General features: G+C 43.2%; 1 protein-coding gene across 8 annotated transcripts in view; it reads left to right on the forward strand.

The window, feature by feature from the left end:
* The window catches only part of FAM131B (family with sequence similarity 131 member B), a 102,670-nt gene that overhangs the window by 47,632 nt on the left and 38,632 nt on the right, over positions 1-16,406 (forward strand). For 4 of the 8 annotated variants that reach the window (XM_053300585.1, XR_008317236.1, XR_008317237.1 and 1 more), the window contains one exon: positions 13,836-13,945. In XM_053300585.1, the coding sequence (XP_053156560.1) occupies positions 13,836-13,945 (110 nt within the window). Of the gene's footprint in view, positions 1-3,341; positions 3,447-11,104; positions 11,343-13,835; positions 13,946-16,076; positions 16,165-16,406 lie in introns of those variants that run through there. The other 4 variants (XM_053300588.1, XM_053300587.1, XM_053300584.1 and 1 more) reach the window with 4 other exon arrangements.

Raw genomic sequence — 16,406 nt, forward strand, 5'->3', positions numbered from 1 at the left:
AGCTGCCGCACATTGAGTCGATACTATCAGCGAGCTGTCCACCGCGACCCCAAGATTCCTCTCCTGGTCAGTCACCGAGAGCTCAGATCCCATCAGCACATATGTGAAGTTGGGGTTTTTCGCCCCAATATGCATCACTTTATACTTGCCAAAATTGAACTGAATTTGCCATGTTGTCGTCTACTGCCCCAGTTTGGAAAGATACTTTTGGAGCTCCTCACAATCTGTTTTGGATTTCACTACCCTAAATAGTTTGGTGTCATCTGCAAATTTGGCCACCTCGCTGCTTACCCCTACTTCTAGATCATTTATGAATGAATTAAAAGGCACCAGTCCCAGTACAGATCCCTGGGAGACCCCCACTTCTTACTTCCCTCCATTGTGAAAACTTTCCATGTATACCTACCCTCTGTTTCCTGTCTTTTACCAGTTAGCAATCCACACATGTACTTGTCCCCTTATCCCATGACTGCTAAGTTTTTTCAAGAGTCTTTGATGAATAACTTTGCGGAAAGCTTTTTGGAAGTCCAGGTATGCTATGTCAACCAGGTCACCTTTATCCACACACCAGTTGACACTCTCAGAGAATTCAAAAAGGTTAGTGAGGCAAGATTTACCTTTGCAGAAGCCATGCTGGTTCTCTCCCAGGAGGGCCTGTTCTTCTATGTGCTTACCAATTTTATCCGTAAGGATGCTTTCCATCAGTTTGCCTGGAACAGACGTTATGCTAACCAGTCTGTAATTTCCCAGATCACCCCTGGATCCCTTTTTGAAAATCAGTGTTACATTGACTACTTTCCAGTCCTTTGGTACAGAGCCTGATTGTAGGGATAAGTTATATATTTTAGCAAGGAGGTCGGCAGTTTCACACTTTTCTTTAAGGACTCTTTGATGGATGCTGTCTGGCCCTGGTTATTTGCTAGTTTTTAATTTTTCCAGACAGTTTAGAACATCATCTATTGTCACCTCTGTCTGACACAGTTCTTTAGCCTTCACCCCTGAGAAGCCTGGTTCCAGAACAGGTATATGCTGTTCAGGAACAGGTATATGGAACAGTATATTCTGCCGTGAAGACGGATACATAACTGCCCTGAGCAATTTTTTGAAGGGTGACATATCAATCAATCAATCAATCAATCAATCAATCAAAAAAATAAATAAGCAAGCTTCTCTGCAACCTCCATATCCTCCTTAATAATCCCTTTCACTCCCTCATTGTCTAATGGCCCATCTGCCTCCCTGGCAGGTTTCAAGCTTCTGATGTATTTAAAGAAGTTTTTGTTATCCCCTTGATGCTTTTAGCTAAATGTTCCTCAAACTCTCTTTTTCGCCTCCCTTATTGTCACCTTGCATTTCTTTTGCCAGAGTTTGTGTTCCTTTCTGTTCTTTTCATTTGGACAGGACTTCCAAGGAAGTCTTCTTCCCCTTTATAGCTTCCTTGACTTTACCTGTTAGCCATGCTGGCATCCTCCTTGTCTTGGTGGTACCTTTCCTCCTTTTTTGTATACATTCTAACTGGGCTTCTAGTATTGTGATTTTAAGTAAATGCTACACATTTTGTAGCTAAGTGACTCTCCTGATTTTCCCTTTGAGTTTTATTGTCACCAAACCAAACGCCTCATTTTAGAGAAGTTTCCTCTTCTGACATTCAAAGTGTCTGTGTTAGACTTGCTTGGTGATTCTCCCTCCACATGTATGCTAAATTTGATCACACTATGGGCACTGTTCCCTAAAGGGTCAATGACACTGACATCATGCACCAGGTCCTGGGTGCCACTCAGAATTAAGTCCAAGGTTGCCTTCTCTCTGGTTGGTTCCATAACAAACTGTTCTAGGGCACAGTCATTCAGTGTATCTAGAACAGGGGCGCACAACTCAGATGCCCCTGTGGGCCAAAACCAACCACGATTTGGCTTGCAGGGGCCGAGGTCAATTTTCAGTGCATTATGACATTAAAATTATTAAAAACATTAATGGAAGCAACTATTAGTTACTTATGGATCTTCCCCCTTGTCAAAGGACCCACAATTTTAACCAAGGAGAGTGCCCATAACATAGGCCCTATCCCTGCTCAGTCAGGGGGGCACCTGGAGTGCATGCCAGCCCCAAATATCAAGTCATCTCCTCCTCTTCCTCCATCACAGTTTTATTTTGAGCTCCAATTCTAGGCCTGCAGTCCTTGAGCTCTTCATGGATCCTGCTGTTCATGGTTCCTACTGCAGGATACTCCTACCTTGGGGCCAGCAAAAAGGTTCCTGCGGGCCACATCTGGCCCCCGGGCCTTATGTTATGCAGGCCTGATCTAGAAATTTTACCTCTGTCATTCCCTGACTGTGAATTTACCCAGCTTATGTGTGGGTAATTGACATCACCCATTATTACTGCCCTGCCTCTCTTTGATGCCTCCCTGATTTCCTGCTGCAACTCCCAGTCACTGTCAGCATTTTGATCTGGAGGGCGATAGCATGTTTCCTTTCAGGCCTTGTATTTGTCACCCACAGGGTTTCTGTGGAGGACTCTGATCCTCCTAAGTTTTCTAGCTTGTTAAGATTCCACCCCTTCTTTAACATACAGTGCTACTCCACCTCCAAGGTGGCCCTCCCTGTCCTTTCTAAAGAGTTTGTATCCAGGAATAACAGTGTCCCACTAGGTCTCACTGTTTCACCAGGTTTCTGTTATGCCCACTATATCTATTTCTTTGCACTCCAGCTTGTCCATCGGAGGCTTCTGGCATTGGCATGTAGAAACCTGCTCCTTTGTCAGTGGGTGGTCCTTGATTCTCTGCCCTGTTGGTTGGCCTGGGGCCACCAAAACAGTGCTTGGAGGAGATGATGAGCAGACACTCCCACCTAAGTAGTGAGGCTTTTCTCCACTCCCTCCATTAATTACACTTGTACAGTTGTACATCTCCATTACAGGTATACAATTATTAGTGCTGACCTGGGATAGTGCTGTGGTAGAATTGTGGGCGCACAATTCTAGCCTGTGATGGTGGTGGTGGTGGCAGCAACATAATTACCAGTGGGTGCTGTTGGTGGTAGTGCTAGGGTGCATGTAAAGAGCACAATTTCCTCCTTGTGGCTTTTCCTTGAGCATTCTGTTGTTGTAATTTGAGGATGGTCTAGTTGCACCTGCAAAGAAAAGCAGCAGAAGACTCTCTCATGAGCAAATACTCTAGCCCTATGAAGTATACTGAGTGGGCTAGTGCCCATCTGCTCCTTGAGGCAGAACCCATTCCATTGGGCAGATCCATTTCAGCTTTTCTCCCCATGAGTGTTCTTAATGATGAGTAGCCCCATTGTCAAGGGTGGGGCTTCAGTCTGCCACTTAAAGCAGATCTGTCGATTGAGAAAGACTCTTGTCTCATAAATGGCTGCAGCTGACCTCCCAGAGCTGGGTTCTTGTTTCCAGCAACACGTGAGAGTCCTTCCCAGCCAGAAAATCTGGTGAGCCCATGATGTTCAGTTCTAGGGCTGTCACTTGATTTAGAAAATGTAATGGATTAATTAGTCCATTTGCATATGGCTACAACAGTTGTTCTGCAGAAATGACTATATGTTTAGATGATGCATGCATGTGTCACAGCAAGCACCAGTTTCCAAGAGGCTTTCCCTCCTGTGAGTGAGAGAACAGGGAATGTCTCCTCTAAGACGGCACATACCACCTGTGATTTTTTAAAAACATAACTTGTATTAAAGATAATTAACAGTGTTTAACTGCTGCCTGATTAATTTAGGATTCAATTTTTTTAGTTGATTGGGACTCAATCAATGATTTTTTTAAAATTGGGACTCAATTTTTAATTGATCAAAGGGTTTTTAATAAATAAAATAAATAATGGACTAAACATTGCAGCCATAGTCTGTTTAGATTTCATAAGGAACATTGCAGGAAATTCTGTGCCTCTTTAAAAAGGAATATTTTCTCCTTGCTATTATACCTGAAAGTGGGGACCTGTTCAGTGATTCTACCCAGGATCTGGTGCAAATAACCATCTTTTCATGATGCATGTCCTGATGGAAAGCTGATGTGAATGCACACTCTGTCTCTGTGTCATATTGCATACTGGGTTTTAAATTTTCCATTATCATTGGAAGCCTAATTGAAGTAGCTGCTTTCCTGTGTGACTTTTAAAATGTCAATAATACTCCTCAATTTTCCAATTTCTTCCAGCTTCTCTAATGGCTGATGCACTTAATGACTCAGAAGCGTTCGCCTAATCAGTGCCATCTATGTACAATGGCAACTCACACTGCTTGCTTCTACTTGCTTCTATTCATGACCAGCCTGAAAATTATCTGAAGTATTGTAATTGCTTTTTCCCCCACATAAAAAAATAACTAATCTACTTCAGCATTGTGGGGACCTGTTCAGTGATTCCATTGGCATTGTGGGGACCTGTTCAGTGATTCCATTGGCAGGATACAGATGTATGTTGACTTTGCTATCCAGTTCCTTTTGTAATCTGATCATGAATAGCTTCATCCTATATTTGGCAAATAGCCACCTAATGGCGCAGCAGAGAAGCAACCTGCCTAGAGAACAGGAGGCTGTTGGTTCGAATCCCCGCTGGTGTGTTTCACAGAATATGAGGAACTCCTATATTGGGCAGGCAGTGATACAGGAAGGTGCTGAAAGGCATCATCTCATACTGCGCAGGAGGAGGCAATGGTAAACCACTCCTGTATTCTACAAAGAAAACCACATGGCTCTGTGGTTGCCGGAGTCAACCCCGACTCCAACAAACTAGAAAACCTAGGTGGACCAGAGTCCTCCACAGAAACATCAGTGACAATATGAGGAAATGTGTTATTAGGGACATGCTATCGCCCCCCAGATCAAAACGCTGAGAGTGATCTGGAGTTGGAGAAGCAAATCAGAGAAGCACCAAAGAGAGGCAGAGCTGTAATAATGGGTGACTTCAATCATCCTCACATATTCTGAGTGACAAATTCATGCATTGGCCAAGAGGCCAAATTTCTAGACATGCTAAATGACAATGCTTTAGAACAGTTGGTCGCAGAACCAACCAGAGAAAAGGTGACCTGGGATTTAATCCTGAGTGGTTCATAGGACTTGGTGTGAGATGTCATAGTTGTAGAACCATTGGGGGAAAGTAACTATATTGTGATTCAATTCAGCTTATATGTGAGTGGAGCATTGCCAAGGAAGTCCAACACAGATGTGTGGGACTTCAGAAAAGGAATCTTTTCAAAAATGAGGGGATTGGTAAAAAGGAAGCTGAAAGGGAAAGTCAGGAGGATCAAATCACTCCAGAAAGCATGGAACTTATCTAAAACTACAATAATAGAAGCTCAGTTGGAATGTATACCAAGAAGAAGAACCACCCAGTTCAGGAGGGTACCAGTGTGACTAACAAGTAGAGTCACTCAGGGAAGCTATAAAAGGGAAGAAGATTTCTTTCAGAAAACCTCCCTGGACCCTGAGGTCCTTGACAACTATAGGCCGATCTCTAACCTCCCTTTTGTAGCAAAGGTGTTAGAGAGGGTTGTATGTGCCCAGCTTGAGAGGGTCTTGGAGGAAACTAGTTATCTTAATTCTTATAAGTCGGGTTTCAGGCCTCAGCATAGCGCAGAGACAGCATTGCTCGCTCTGGTAGATGACCTTTTTCGGGACCTTGATGAGGGTAGTGTCCCTTTCTTGGTCCTTTTAAATCTCTCAGCGGCTTTTGACACTATCGATCATGCTATCCTCCTTGACCGTCTGCGTGGGTTGGGCATCGGGGGCACTGTCTTACAGTGGTTTCATTCTTTCCTTAGCGGGCATGTCCAGTCGGTCTGCATTGAGGACAGATGCTCTGACCCATGGCCACTCCTTTATGGAGTTCTTCTTGCCCCGTCCTCTTTAACATCTATATGGAGCCGCTGGGTCAGGTCATTTCCCAGTCTGGGGTGAGATTTCATCAATACGCTGATGATACTCAGCTGTATATTGCCATCCCAGACCATTCTGGAGATGCTGTTTCTGTGCTTACTCAATGCCTGGAAGCTGTTAAGGTCTGGATGAATCAAAATAAGCTCAGACTGAATCCCACCAAGACTGAACTACTCTTACTCAGCCCTCATACCGGCCAACAGCTGGATGTGGACCTTGTTTTAGATGGGGTGGCGCTGCCCCCGAAGGAGTTTGTACATGATTTGGGGGTCCTTTTGGACTCGCACCTCCTGCTTGAACAGCAGGTGGAGGCTGCAGCCAGAAGTGCCTTTGCCCAGCTCAATCTGATTCGTCAATTACGCCCTTACCTTGATCGGCAAGCATTACTGACAGTGACCCATGCCCTTGTTATCTCCCGCCTAGATTATTGTAACGCCCTCTATCTAGGGTTACCTTTGACAACGATCGGAAAGCTACAACGGGTCCAGAATGCAGCGGCTCGTTTACTTATGGGTGCCAGAAAATATGACAGGGTAACACCTCTCCTGCAGTCATTGCACTGGTTGCCTATTTGCTACTGAGTTCAATTTAAGGTCCTGGTTTTGACCTTCAAAGCCTTGTGGGGTTTGGCACCTGTCTACCTACAGACCCGCCTCTCCCATCCAGTTACATCCTGTCTGGTCAGATCTGCTCAGATGGCCCTTTTGTCGGTCCCCAATTTCTGAGAGGTTCGGGGTGCTAGGACCCATGAAAGGGCCTTCTCGGTTGCTGCCCCACTTCTCTGGAATTCCCTTCCCCTGCAGATTTGTTTAGCTCCTTCCTTGTTGATTTTTAAATCTTTATTGAAGACTTTTCTTTTTCTCCAGGCTTTTACCCTGTAGTTTACCTATTTGGGTTGCCCCCCCCCCTTTTTCTTTTTTGTTAGTTACTTTAGTTTTATTTAGAATGTAATTTTAATGCTGTCTTGTTTTGCATGTTTTTGTACACTGCCCAGAGTCTTCAGAGTTGGCGGTATATAAATGTTTCTAATAAATAATAAATAAATAAAAGTGGAAGTCCTATGCAAATGATGAGAAGAGAAAGGAACATAAAACCTGGCAAAATAAATGCAAGGAGGAAATAAAGTATGCAAAAGGAGAATTTGAGGAGCGTATAGCTAGAAGTGTCAAGCAGGGGCGTAGCAAGGTTGGAATGGGCCCAGAGGCAAGATTTTAAAATGGGCCCCCCCTCACTGAAACTCAGCTCATGAAGTAAATAAATCTTAAGTGAGGCTGATTAGTGGTAACAAAAAGCATACACACACACATATACATACACCTATGTGCCACAATAGAACATCATCCTAAATTATTTTTAAACAGGTTTTGTAAATTGTGGACGATGCAAGTCATTTAATGGTACTAGAGAAAGACAGGCTGTTCTGGTAGCTCCAGGTCTTAACACTCACATCAATTTCAGAGGATGAATACAGCTGAAAGAAGTCCGCTCGGGTGCGCAGCTGGGGGAGTCAGTCAGGTGACTTGCCTCTGGGGGCCCCCCAAGGCAGTGGGCCCCCAGACAACTGTCTCCCCTTGCCCTATTATAGTTACGCCCCTGGTGTCAAGGGGAAAAACAAAAACATCTTGAAATATTTCAGAAGCAGAAAAACTGCCAGGGAGGCGGTTGGACACTTAAATGATGTGAGTGTGAAATGGATTATTAAGGAGGATAAGGAGATTTCAGAGAAGCTGAATGAGTTCTTTGCATCTGTCTTCATGGTGGAAGATACTGACTATATACCCACTCCAGAACTGAGCTGCTCAGGCTTGGAGGCAGAACTGGGCCAATCTGAGGTGACGAGAGGATATTCTAAACTGTCTTGAGAAACTAAAAATGAACAAATCACCAGGGCCAGATGGCATCCACCCAAGGGTTCTGAAGGAACTCAAATGTGAAATTGCTGATCTCCTAGCAAAACTATGTATCTTGTCCCTACAGTCAGGCTATGTATCAGAGGAGTGGAAAGTAGTTAATATAACTCTGATTTTCAAAAAGCGATCCAGGGGGATCCGGGAAACTACAGGCAGCAGAAACATAGGGAGGCTGGTGGCGGCCCGTGTGTGGCCGCCGCTGCGGCCCCCCGGCCCTCCCCACATCTGATGCCAGACGCCGGGGGCTGGCTAGCCACACTCTGCATCTGATGGCAGACGCGGGGGTGTGGTCTCCCTCCCAAACGGGGCAGCACAGCCCCTTTGGAAGGGAAATCAACACACACTACGTTGGGCAGTGCAGGCCAATTTCAGTCTGAAACGGGGCCGCGCAGCCCCATTTGGGACCGAAATAATGCTCCCCCCACGTCTGACATCAGGCGCGGGGGGCGTATCTGGGGCCACACGGCACCTGATAGGTGGTGGCCTGGGGTCTTTGACGGAACTTCACATATACACTGATGGGGTCTGAGCTGTCAGTGACTAACCAGGAGAGAGATCTTGGAGTCGTTGAAAGTGTTGGCTCATTGCACGGCAGCTGTGAAAAAGGCAAATTCCAGCTAGGGATCACATTTGGAGTTTGGCATACAGCTCTGGTCACCATATCTTAAGAAGGTCATTGTAGAACTGAAAAGGTGCAGAAGAGGGCAACCAAGATGATCAGGGGCTTGGAGCACCTTCCTTATGAGGCCAGGCTACAGCATCTAGGGCTTTTTAGATTGGAAAAGGAGCAACTATGGGAAGGCATGACAGAGGTGTATAGAATTATGCATAGAGCAGAGAGAGTGGATAGAGAGACATTTTGATCCCTCTCTCACAGCACTAGAAACAGGGGTCATCCCATGAAACTGATGGCCCGGAAATTTAGGGCCAACAAAAGGAAATGCAGTACTTTTCCTCACAGTGCACAATTCATCTATGGAATTCTTTGTCAAGCGATGTGGTGATGACCACTAGCTTGGATGGCTTTAATAGGGGCTTTGACATATTAATGGAGGACAGGTCTATCAGTGGCTACTAGTCTGATGGCTATAGGCCACCTCCAGCCTCAGAAGCAAGATGCCTCTCAATACCAGTTGCAGAGGAGCAACAGCAGGATAGCGGGCATGCCCTTACCTCTTGCCTGCGGACTTCCCAGAGGCATCTGAGGGCCACTGTGTGAAACAGGCTGCTGGACTAGATAGGCCTTGGGCCTGATCCAGTAGGACTCTTCTTATGTTCTTATCCCTCATCAAAATTACTGTGTGACGCACTGAGCACCCCCGGAGTCGCTGAGGTGCTTGGAAGAGGCTGTGATTCATTCATTATGTGCTTTGCACAGTGAAATGTGTTTGCTGAAGAAATGCATTCATGGTAGAAAATGAGAAAGTAGCAGATGCCATATCACTACCTTTTCCAGAGTGACTGGCTCCAAGCCAGACACAAGGGGAACCATGTTCAGCAGCAGGTGACATGCACTTAAAAGCCAAGATTATCACAGTATCTGTAGAGACCTCATGCTCTTGTCTTGACTGTTCCCTGCTGAATGCTCTCTATGCAAATTCTGTGTTGCCAATAGGTGAGACAACTATGTCAATCCTCCCTTCAGCATGCTGCAGTTGTGCTTGCAGGAGCACAATATGGGAATCATAGATGAAACAGAGGCTTTGTAAACATCTCCAAGAACACTGAGCAGTTTCCAAACAGAGTTACTCAACAGTACCAAAGAGTTAAACTAAAGAACTATGAAATGTCAATAAGACTATACAGAACTAATTTAGTTCAGATATTGCTCATTGTAGTTCCAGTATATTGTACTGGAAATTTTTACCAGAGTAGAAGTCAAAATGTTACTGTTCCAGAATATTGTTCAAACTTTTCAAGAATTTTACAAATCTGGTAAAAGGGGCTCCTTGCCCATTCTGTTTTTTTGTAGTTAACCCCCACCCCCAAAGTATATTAAACAAAGCCAACTCAAAAAAAGATACTTCTACTTAAAAACAATTATTTAATAATGGTGCAATAATGCAATATCGCAAATGATATTTTAAATTAAATAATAGAATGTTTAAAACAGTGATCTAAAGAGAAAGACATATAATCAGCAAATATCACTGGTAGTTTGTGGAACTTGTGGGGGGAAAAAGACCCCTCCAAAACTAATGAAGATATTTTATTGTTTAAGTATTAACTATATTATGGAGCAATATTAATACATGTCCCTGTGCCCTTGCACTCATGGAAACCTGTTTCAAAACTAAGATGTTATGACCCGGTGTCATTCAAATATTTCACATTGCAATTTCTATCTATCTATCTATCTATCTATCTATCTATCTATCTATCTATCTATCTATCTATCTATCTATCCATCCATCCACAGGTAGCAGTGATATCGGCAACAGCTGTGATGAACACTGTCTGATATGTGCAACACCAGCATTTCTGACCCCCGCCCCCACCAGGGCTGCTGTGCATGTGAAAGCTAGGCACGGCAGTGTTGCACAAGAGCACAGTTGCACGGGCTCTTGTGCAGTGCTATGTCATTGCTTCCAATGAAAGCAGTACAGCACAAGTGCCTGCACACTGTTTTAAGTAGTTGCACAACACTGCCACAGCTAATTCTCTTGTGCCAGCAGCCCCAGCAGAACACTGTTGTGCAACATGGTGGCTTCTGTCTGGAATACATGTGTATATTTTGCCCTAGCATGCGGTATCGTCCCAGAGCAGTGTGATTTTTAAAAATGGCAGCCATCAGTGTGGGCCATTCATTCCGACAGCAAGTACGCACTCGCTGGTCTGCTTACACAGATGAATTGGTGACCCTTGTGCGTCTCCAGTCACAATTGCCAACACTTCTGTTCAGGTTCAGTGGATAATCATCAGTACTTTGGAAGCACGTACAAGGGGAGAACCTTTCTTCAACAATGCAGTCTCTGTTCCTGTCGAACTAAGAGGGTTACTGGTTCTTTCATACTGTAGAGCTTTAACACAGGTTCTTTTGTGAGTGACTGCGTCAGCCGTTTGTATGCTATCGGACACATCTTACTCAAAAGCTGCCTTTATGGTAGTGATGCTGTTGTTATGCTTATATGAAACTTTGCTACAAAACTTACCATTCCTAAAATTCTTTTTATATCAGTCTTGGTCTTTGGACTGAGTTTTTCAACCATTCCCACTACTGTTACTGTTGTTGCCTTAGGTTTTAATCATTTGAGATGGCAAACTTCCATCTCCTTTGTTCAGTTCCTTCCACTCACTTTGGCTTTTCATCATGTTCTGGTATGATATTTCTCCAGACAAGGACATACTCTACAAAGGGTGTAGCACTGCCAGTGCCCTCAAAAGTCTGTTGAATTGCCCTTTGGTACGCTTCCAGAACTGAAGAGATTCCAAGAACTAGTCTTGGGAAAATGTACTTAGTAAATGGTGTGTCGCATGCACACAGCCTGGAACACTTGATATCCTGTTGAATTTGCTGAAATCCACTACTACAACAAGGTCTTGTAAAGAGTTCTATTCATATTAATTTATTAAGCTTCTGCTACAGGCAACTGAAAGCATTCTCTTGAAATTGTTTTTCTCACACGTTTTGGATACAAATATATTCTAATCTGATCTCTGCCAAATATGTCTGCAACTTCTGTTAGACTGACCCATTTTGTAGGTTTCTGCCGTTATTATTGTATTCAGTTGTTCCATACAGTTTGATTGACTGATTGATTAATCAGTCAATCAGTTGGCCTGCAATTGGTGGCTACTCGGGAAAAGGTCTTCTCTGTTGCTGCCCCTGGACTTTGAAATGGGCTCCCTGTTGAAATAAGAGCTTCTCTATCTCTGGCAACTTTTTAAAAAGTGTTGAAGACCCATTTATTCACCCAGGCTTTTAATTAGATTTATGGTTTAAATTTTTAATGCTGGCTTTAAATGATTTTAATATTGATGTTTTTAATACTTAAATGATTTTAATTGTTTAATTGATTTAGTTTTGATTTTAACTGTTACTTGATTTTGATTTTAACTGTTACTTGATTTTAATTGTTTTTATTTTTTGTAAACCACCCTGAGCCATTTTTGGAGGGGGGCGATATATAAATCAAATAAATAAATAAATATTGTTTGCTTGCTAAATAAATAAATATTGTTTGCTTGCTTCTGTGAATGCTACTGGAATATTTTTGGATGCATTACTTACAGGTCATGCCCATTGATTTGTTTGTATGAAATATTGTTCTGGTAAGTGATCTAGGCCTTTAAATACACATTGTTGTTGTTGTTGTTATTTCTTGTTTACACAGTCAGACAGGTGTTATTGACTGGTTTGTTTTATCCAGACATCGAGTCCTTCCCAAATTATTATTAATTTGGTTGTTGTTGTTGTTATTTTATTAAGATTGTGAGCCCTTTGGGGACCGGGATCCATCTTATTTATTTATTATTTCTCTGTGTAAACCGCCCTGAGCCATTTTTGGATGGGCGGTATAGAAATCAAATAAATAAATAAATAAATAAAGCATCCCAGCTGTATTCTGATTCCACCCCACCCCCCTTACTCATTTATATCAGATGTAAATTAGTCTATCCATAGATTCAGTATAAAAATCTACTACTTGGGATTTGATATTATAGATACAGCCATTTGCACATTGTTTGAGCAGTCAGACCATTGTGGAAGTACACTTACATTAAGGGATTCCTCTTTGCTGGGCGCTTTTTACACCTGGTTTTATGGACATGTCCATACACCCAGGAGGGGTGAAGGAGAAAGGCACGTGCACCCTTCTACTTCACTTTTAGCCCAGGTAAAAAACCCGGGCAACCCAGTCAAAGAGTGCTGGGATCAGAACTGATCCCGGCACACTACACAACCAGACCTACCCAGATAGGACTGGTCGTGTGACCAACCTTACTATCTAATATAGGACGTGCTATTTTATATATTCTTTGTTAGCTGCTATTCAGTAGGACTGTGAGAAACTTCAGCTTGCTATTTGATTCAGCTGAGATTTGGGCCGAAAAGGGCACTGAATAACTCAGTCCAAAGTGAATACCTAGACCTCGTCTCTCCATATCAAATCAGTGATATCTAAATCAGTTTTGAAAGATTAATATGTTTAGCAGCTTTTTTTCTTGCTCTGTTTCAATAGCAAACATTTTAACTTGTTGAAACTGACAAAAGGGAGAAACAGAGATTATTTTCCATATATGGAAAATGCATAGGGGAAGAAAGACATCTCTGTTGCCATGCTAATCCATCAGCAAATTTTAATTAATTAGATAATTAAGGATGGGATCAAATATCAATGTATAGTAACTGGTTAACATAATGGTTTGTTTGCTATTATGGTGCATGGTTTGTGGAGTATTATGTATTATGTATGATGCATACTGTGTTGATAACAAATAAATAAATAAAATGGGCAACGGCCATAATAAAGGGATTGATGATTGATTGACATCTCAAGCTGGCCAGCGATTTTGCTCAGCCTCTCTGTTCCCTTCCAATCACAGTAGTTTTGGGGGTGAGGGGATGTAGAAATAATATATCAAGCTCCGTTTGCTCAGCCCATGTGCCTTCTGCAAGTTGCTGGGTCTCTGAATAAATGCCCTCAAAGGTACTAGCAATTCCCTGGTATTCTCATCTCATTGTCGAATAACAAAAATGAATTATAAGGCTTTTTTCCTCCAAAACTTTAAAGTTGGTTTGCTTAGAAAACACTGGCACCTATTTACTTGAAATGCTTCAGTCTTCAAATAGTCTTCAGATGTTTGTGATTTAAACTGCTTTGAGAACTTTTTATTGAAAAGTGAAAACCTTTTAGTTAGTTGGTGTTTTTATGGATTTTTAGAATCTGATTCTTCTATGTTTTAACTGTCAAATTCTTGGTTTGTATTATGCTGTAAAATGCCTAGAGACTTTGGTAGTGAGTGGTATACAAATTTAATAAATAAATAAATAATTTAAATAAAAATAATATTTTTGTGCCTCTATAGGAAACGAAGTGATTGCTGTGGACTGGAAAGGACTGAAAGATGTGGACCAGATCAATATGGACAGCACCAGCTCGCTGCATGGCAGCAGCATCCACCGGCCCTCCAGTGAGGTGAGCGTCTGACCCATGTCCGCAGAGAAGAGAAACAGAGCGAACTTGCTGGGTATCGGGATGGGGCCAGTATGCACTACAGTCTTATTGGCATCAGAGATGCTGAGTCCCAAATGTTAAATAGTGATTTGACTGCTATAACCCCTATTTTGGGTTCCAACAGACTACTTAGAATCCAAGGGATGGGAGGAGAGCTGGTCTTTTGGTAGCAAGCATGACTTATCCCCATAGCTAATCAGGGTCTGCCCTGGTTGCATATGAATGGGAGACTGTAAAATCCATGTGAGCACTGTAAGATATTTCCCTTAGGGGATGGAGCCGCTCTGGGAAGAGCATCTAGGTTTCAAGTTCCCTCCCTGACATCTCCAAGATAGGGCTGAAAGAAATTCCTGCCTGCAACCTTGCAGAAGCCGCTGCTAGTCTGGGGAGACAATACTGAGCGAGATGAACCAATGTTCTGACTCAGTATATGGCAGCTTCCTATGTCCTTATGTTCCAAGGTGTCAAAAAAGAATCAATTGGAAAACTGAAGTAAATTGAAGAGGGCAGTACCACATAACAAAAACAGAAGCAAAATCCAGTGGATGCAGGAGGCAAATGTATTAGGAAAGATCAAATAACAGTTGCAATACATTCTGAGCATATGTTATTCAACAGGGATAGAGAACATTGGTTCACATATATAGTGTCTCTTTCAGTCATTCTTGTGGGAGATTGTGGCTCCTTTTGGAGTTAGTTCTGCAAGTCCAAAAACCCCTCCTTGGGAGTATGCCCCATTGAATGCAATGGGTATTTGCTCACTACAGGGTGGGGCAACTGCCCCCCCACCCCGCCCGACACCCATGAAATACACCACATGATTTTTTTACTGAAGCTCCTTCAATTTTACACAGCGCAGAATGCAAACAGGGTTGGATTCCCATTTGTGGGATGCTGGTTGGTGTCAATTGAGCACCTCAAGATGCCATCTAGATTGGCTGGAGCAGTGACCCAACTGGCTCAGTCTTGCTGTACTGCTGTGCCTCCCAGTGGCATCATGCTGGCGACTGCTGGACTAAAAGGACTCTTAGTCTGATCCCTGGCAGGCCAATGGTCCATCTAGATGAGTCCTGTCTGCCCTCCCGGACAGCAGCTCTCGGACAGCCCAAAGTCTTTCCCAGACCTGCTGCCAGAGTTCCTTTAAACCCGATGGGCCAGAGGCTAAGAACCTGAGACCTACCTGCAAAGCCATTGATACATGCCTCTTCTCCAGGTTAAATGAGGCTAGTTCTTTAATAATACTTTAATGTTTATCAAGTGTCTACAACGGCACAGCACAGTATATAGAGCAAATAACTAGATGCCCTCTCCACCTAAGGAGATCTGCATGTGTAAACTGGCTTATACACCTGCGTCACCTTCTGGACTGGGATGAACCAGATGTACATCTGAGCAAGGATCCAGTCCTCTCTGGGTTGCTTTGAATAGGATGCACATTCAGATATGCTTTCAAATCTGCATCTCCACTGCCATTATCACACAAGTAATCACATATTAACAGTTTGTTTACTTGTGATACAACTGAAGCCTGCAGGCTTGCAATCAAAAGTAGACACAGTAGGCAGAAGGATAATGAAAATTGAAAATATGAAGGGCTGCGCAGCAATGAAGAGGGAAGAGAAATAGTAGAATTTTTAAAAAGGCTGTAAGGGTGCATATAGATGAAGCAAAGCAGATATTGAGAGGAAAAGCAGTCTGTAAGAAAGATGCTACAATAACGGAGGGAAGACAAGGTTCAGTAAGAAGATTAGATCAAGCAGAACCAAGGGAGCAGGTGGGGATGTAGAAAGACAGAAGAGAAGCATCTACTAGCGCCGAGCCATAGAAAACTTTGTATCCTATAAATCTTAATGCACTTAATTGTCGAACTGTTATGAGTCAGCTTGTAGTCTGAGGCATTCATCCCCTCTGAATATACCTGACGGTATCAGAGATTCAGTATTCAACTACAAAACATAAAAAGAATTTGAACATCATGGGGTTCCTGTCCCAGAAAAATATATATATATATATTCTCCATGTCTGTTTCTCTTTTCTCCTTCTTTGTGCTGTGTGTCTTTATGAAATAAACCATCCATGACTGCACACATAGAGACCCTGTGGTCATGAGGAGGCAGCTGAATTGGGACGTGCTGTGTCAAAAACACATTACCTCAACTAAAGGAGCAACCTCTTTACATGTGAGCAAATATTAACTAGGCCCAATACAGCACTTAGCCTTATTTTTAAACCTTCAGACTAACTCTATAAGGCTCCACACACGATCCATGTGTAGAGCTGAAAGGGGATTTGCTTGACCCGCTCTTCCCGCAGATGAGCAGGGAGCCAGTTGGGGCAGCAGGGTTCAGGGGCATCCTGGCCCCTGGGAGTCCCACAATGCACTGTGCAAGTGCGCGATGCCTTTTGGGGAGCCTCCCGACGT

This window comes from Hemicordylus capensis, chromosome 2 (genome assembly GCF_027244095.1).
Source record: "Hemicordylus capensis ecotype Gifberg chromosome 2, rHemCap1.1.pri, whole genome shotgun sequence".
NCBI lineage: Eukaryota > Metazoa > Chordata > Lepidosauria > Squamata > Cordylidae > Hemicordylus > Hemicordylus capensis.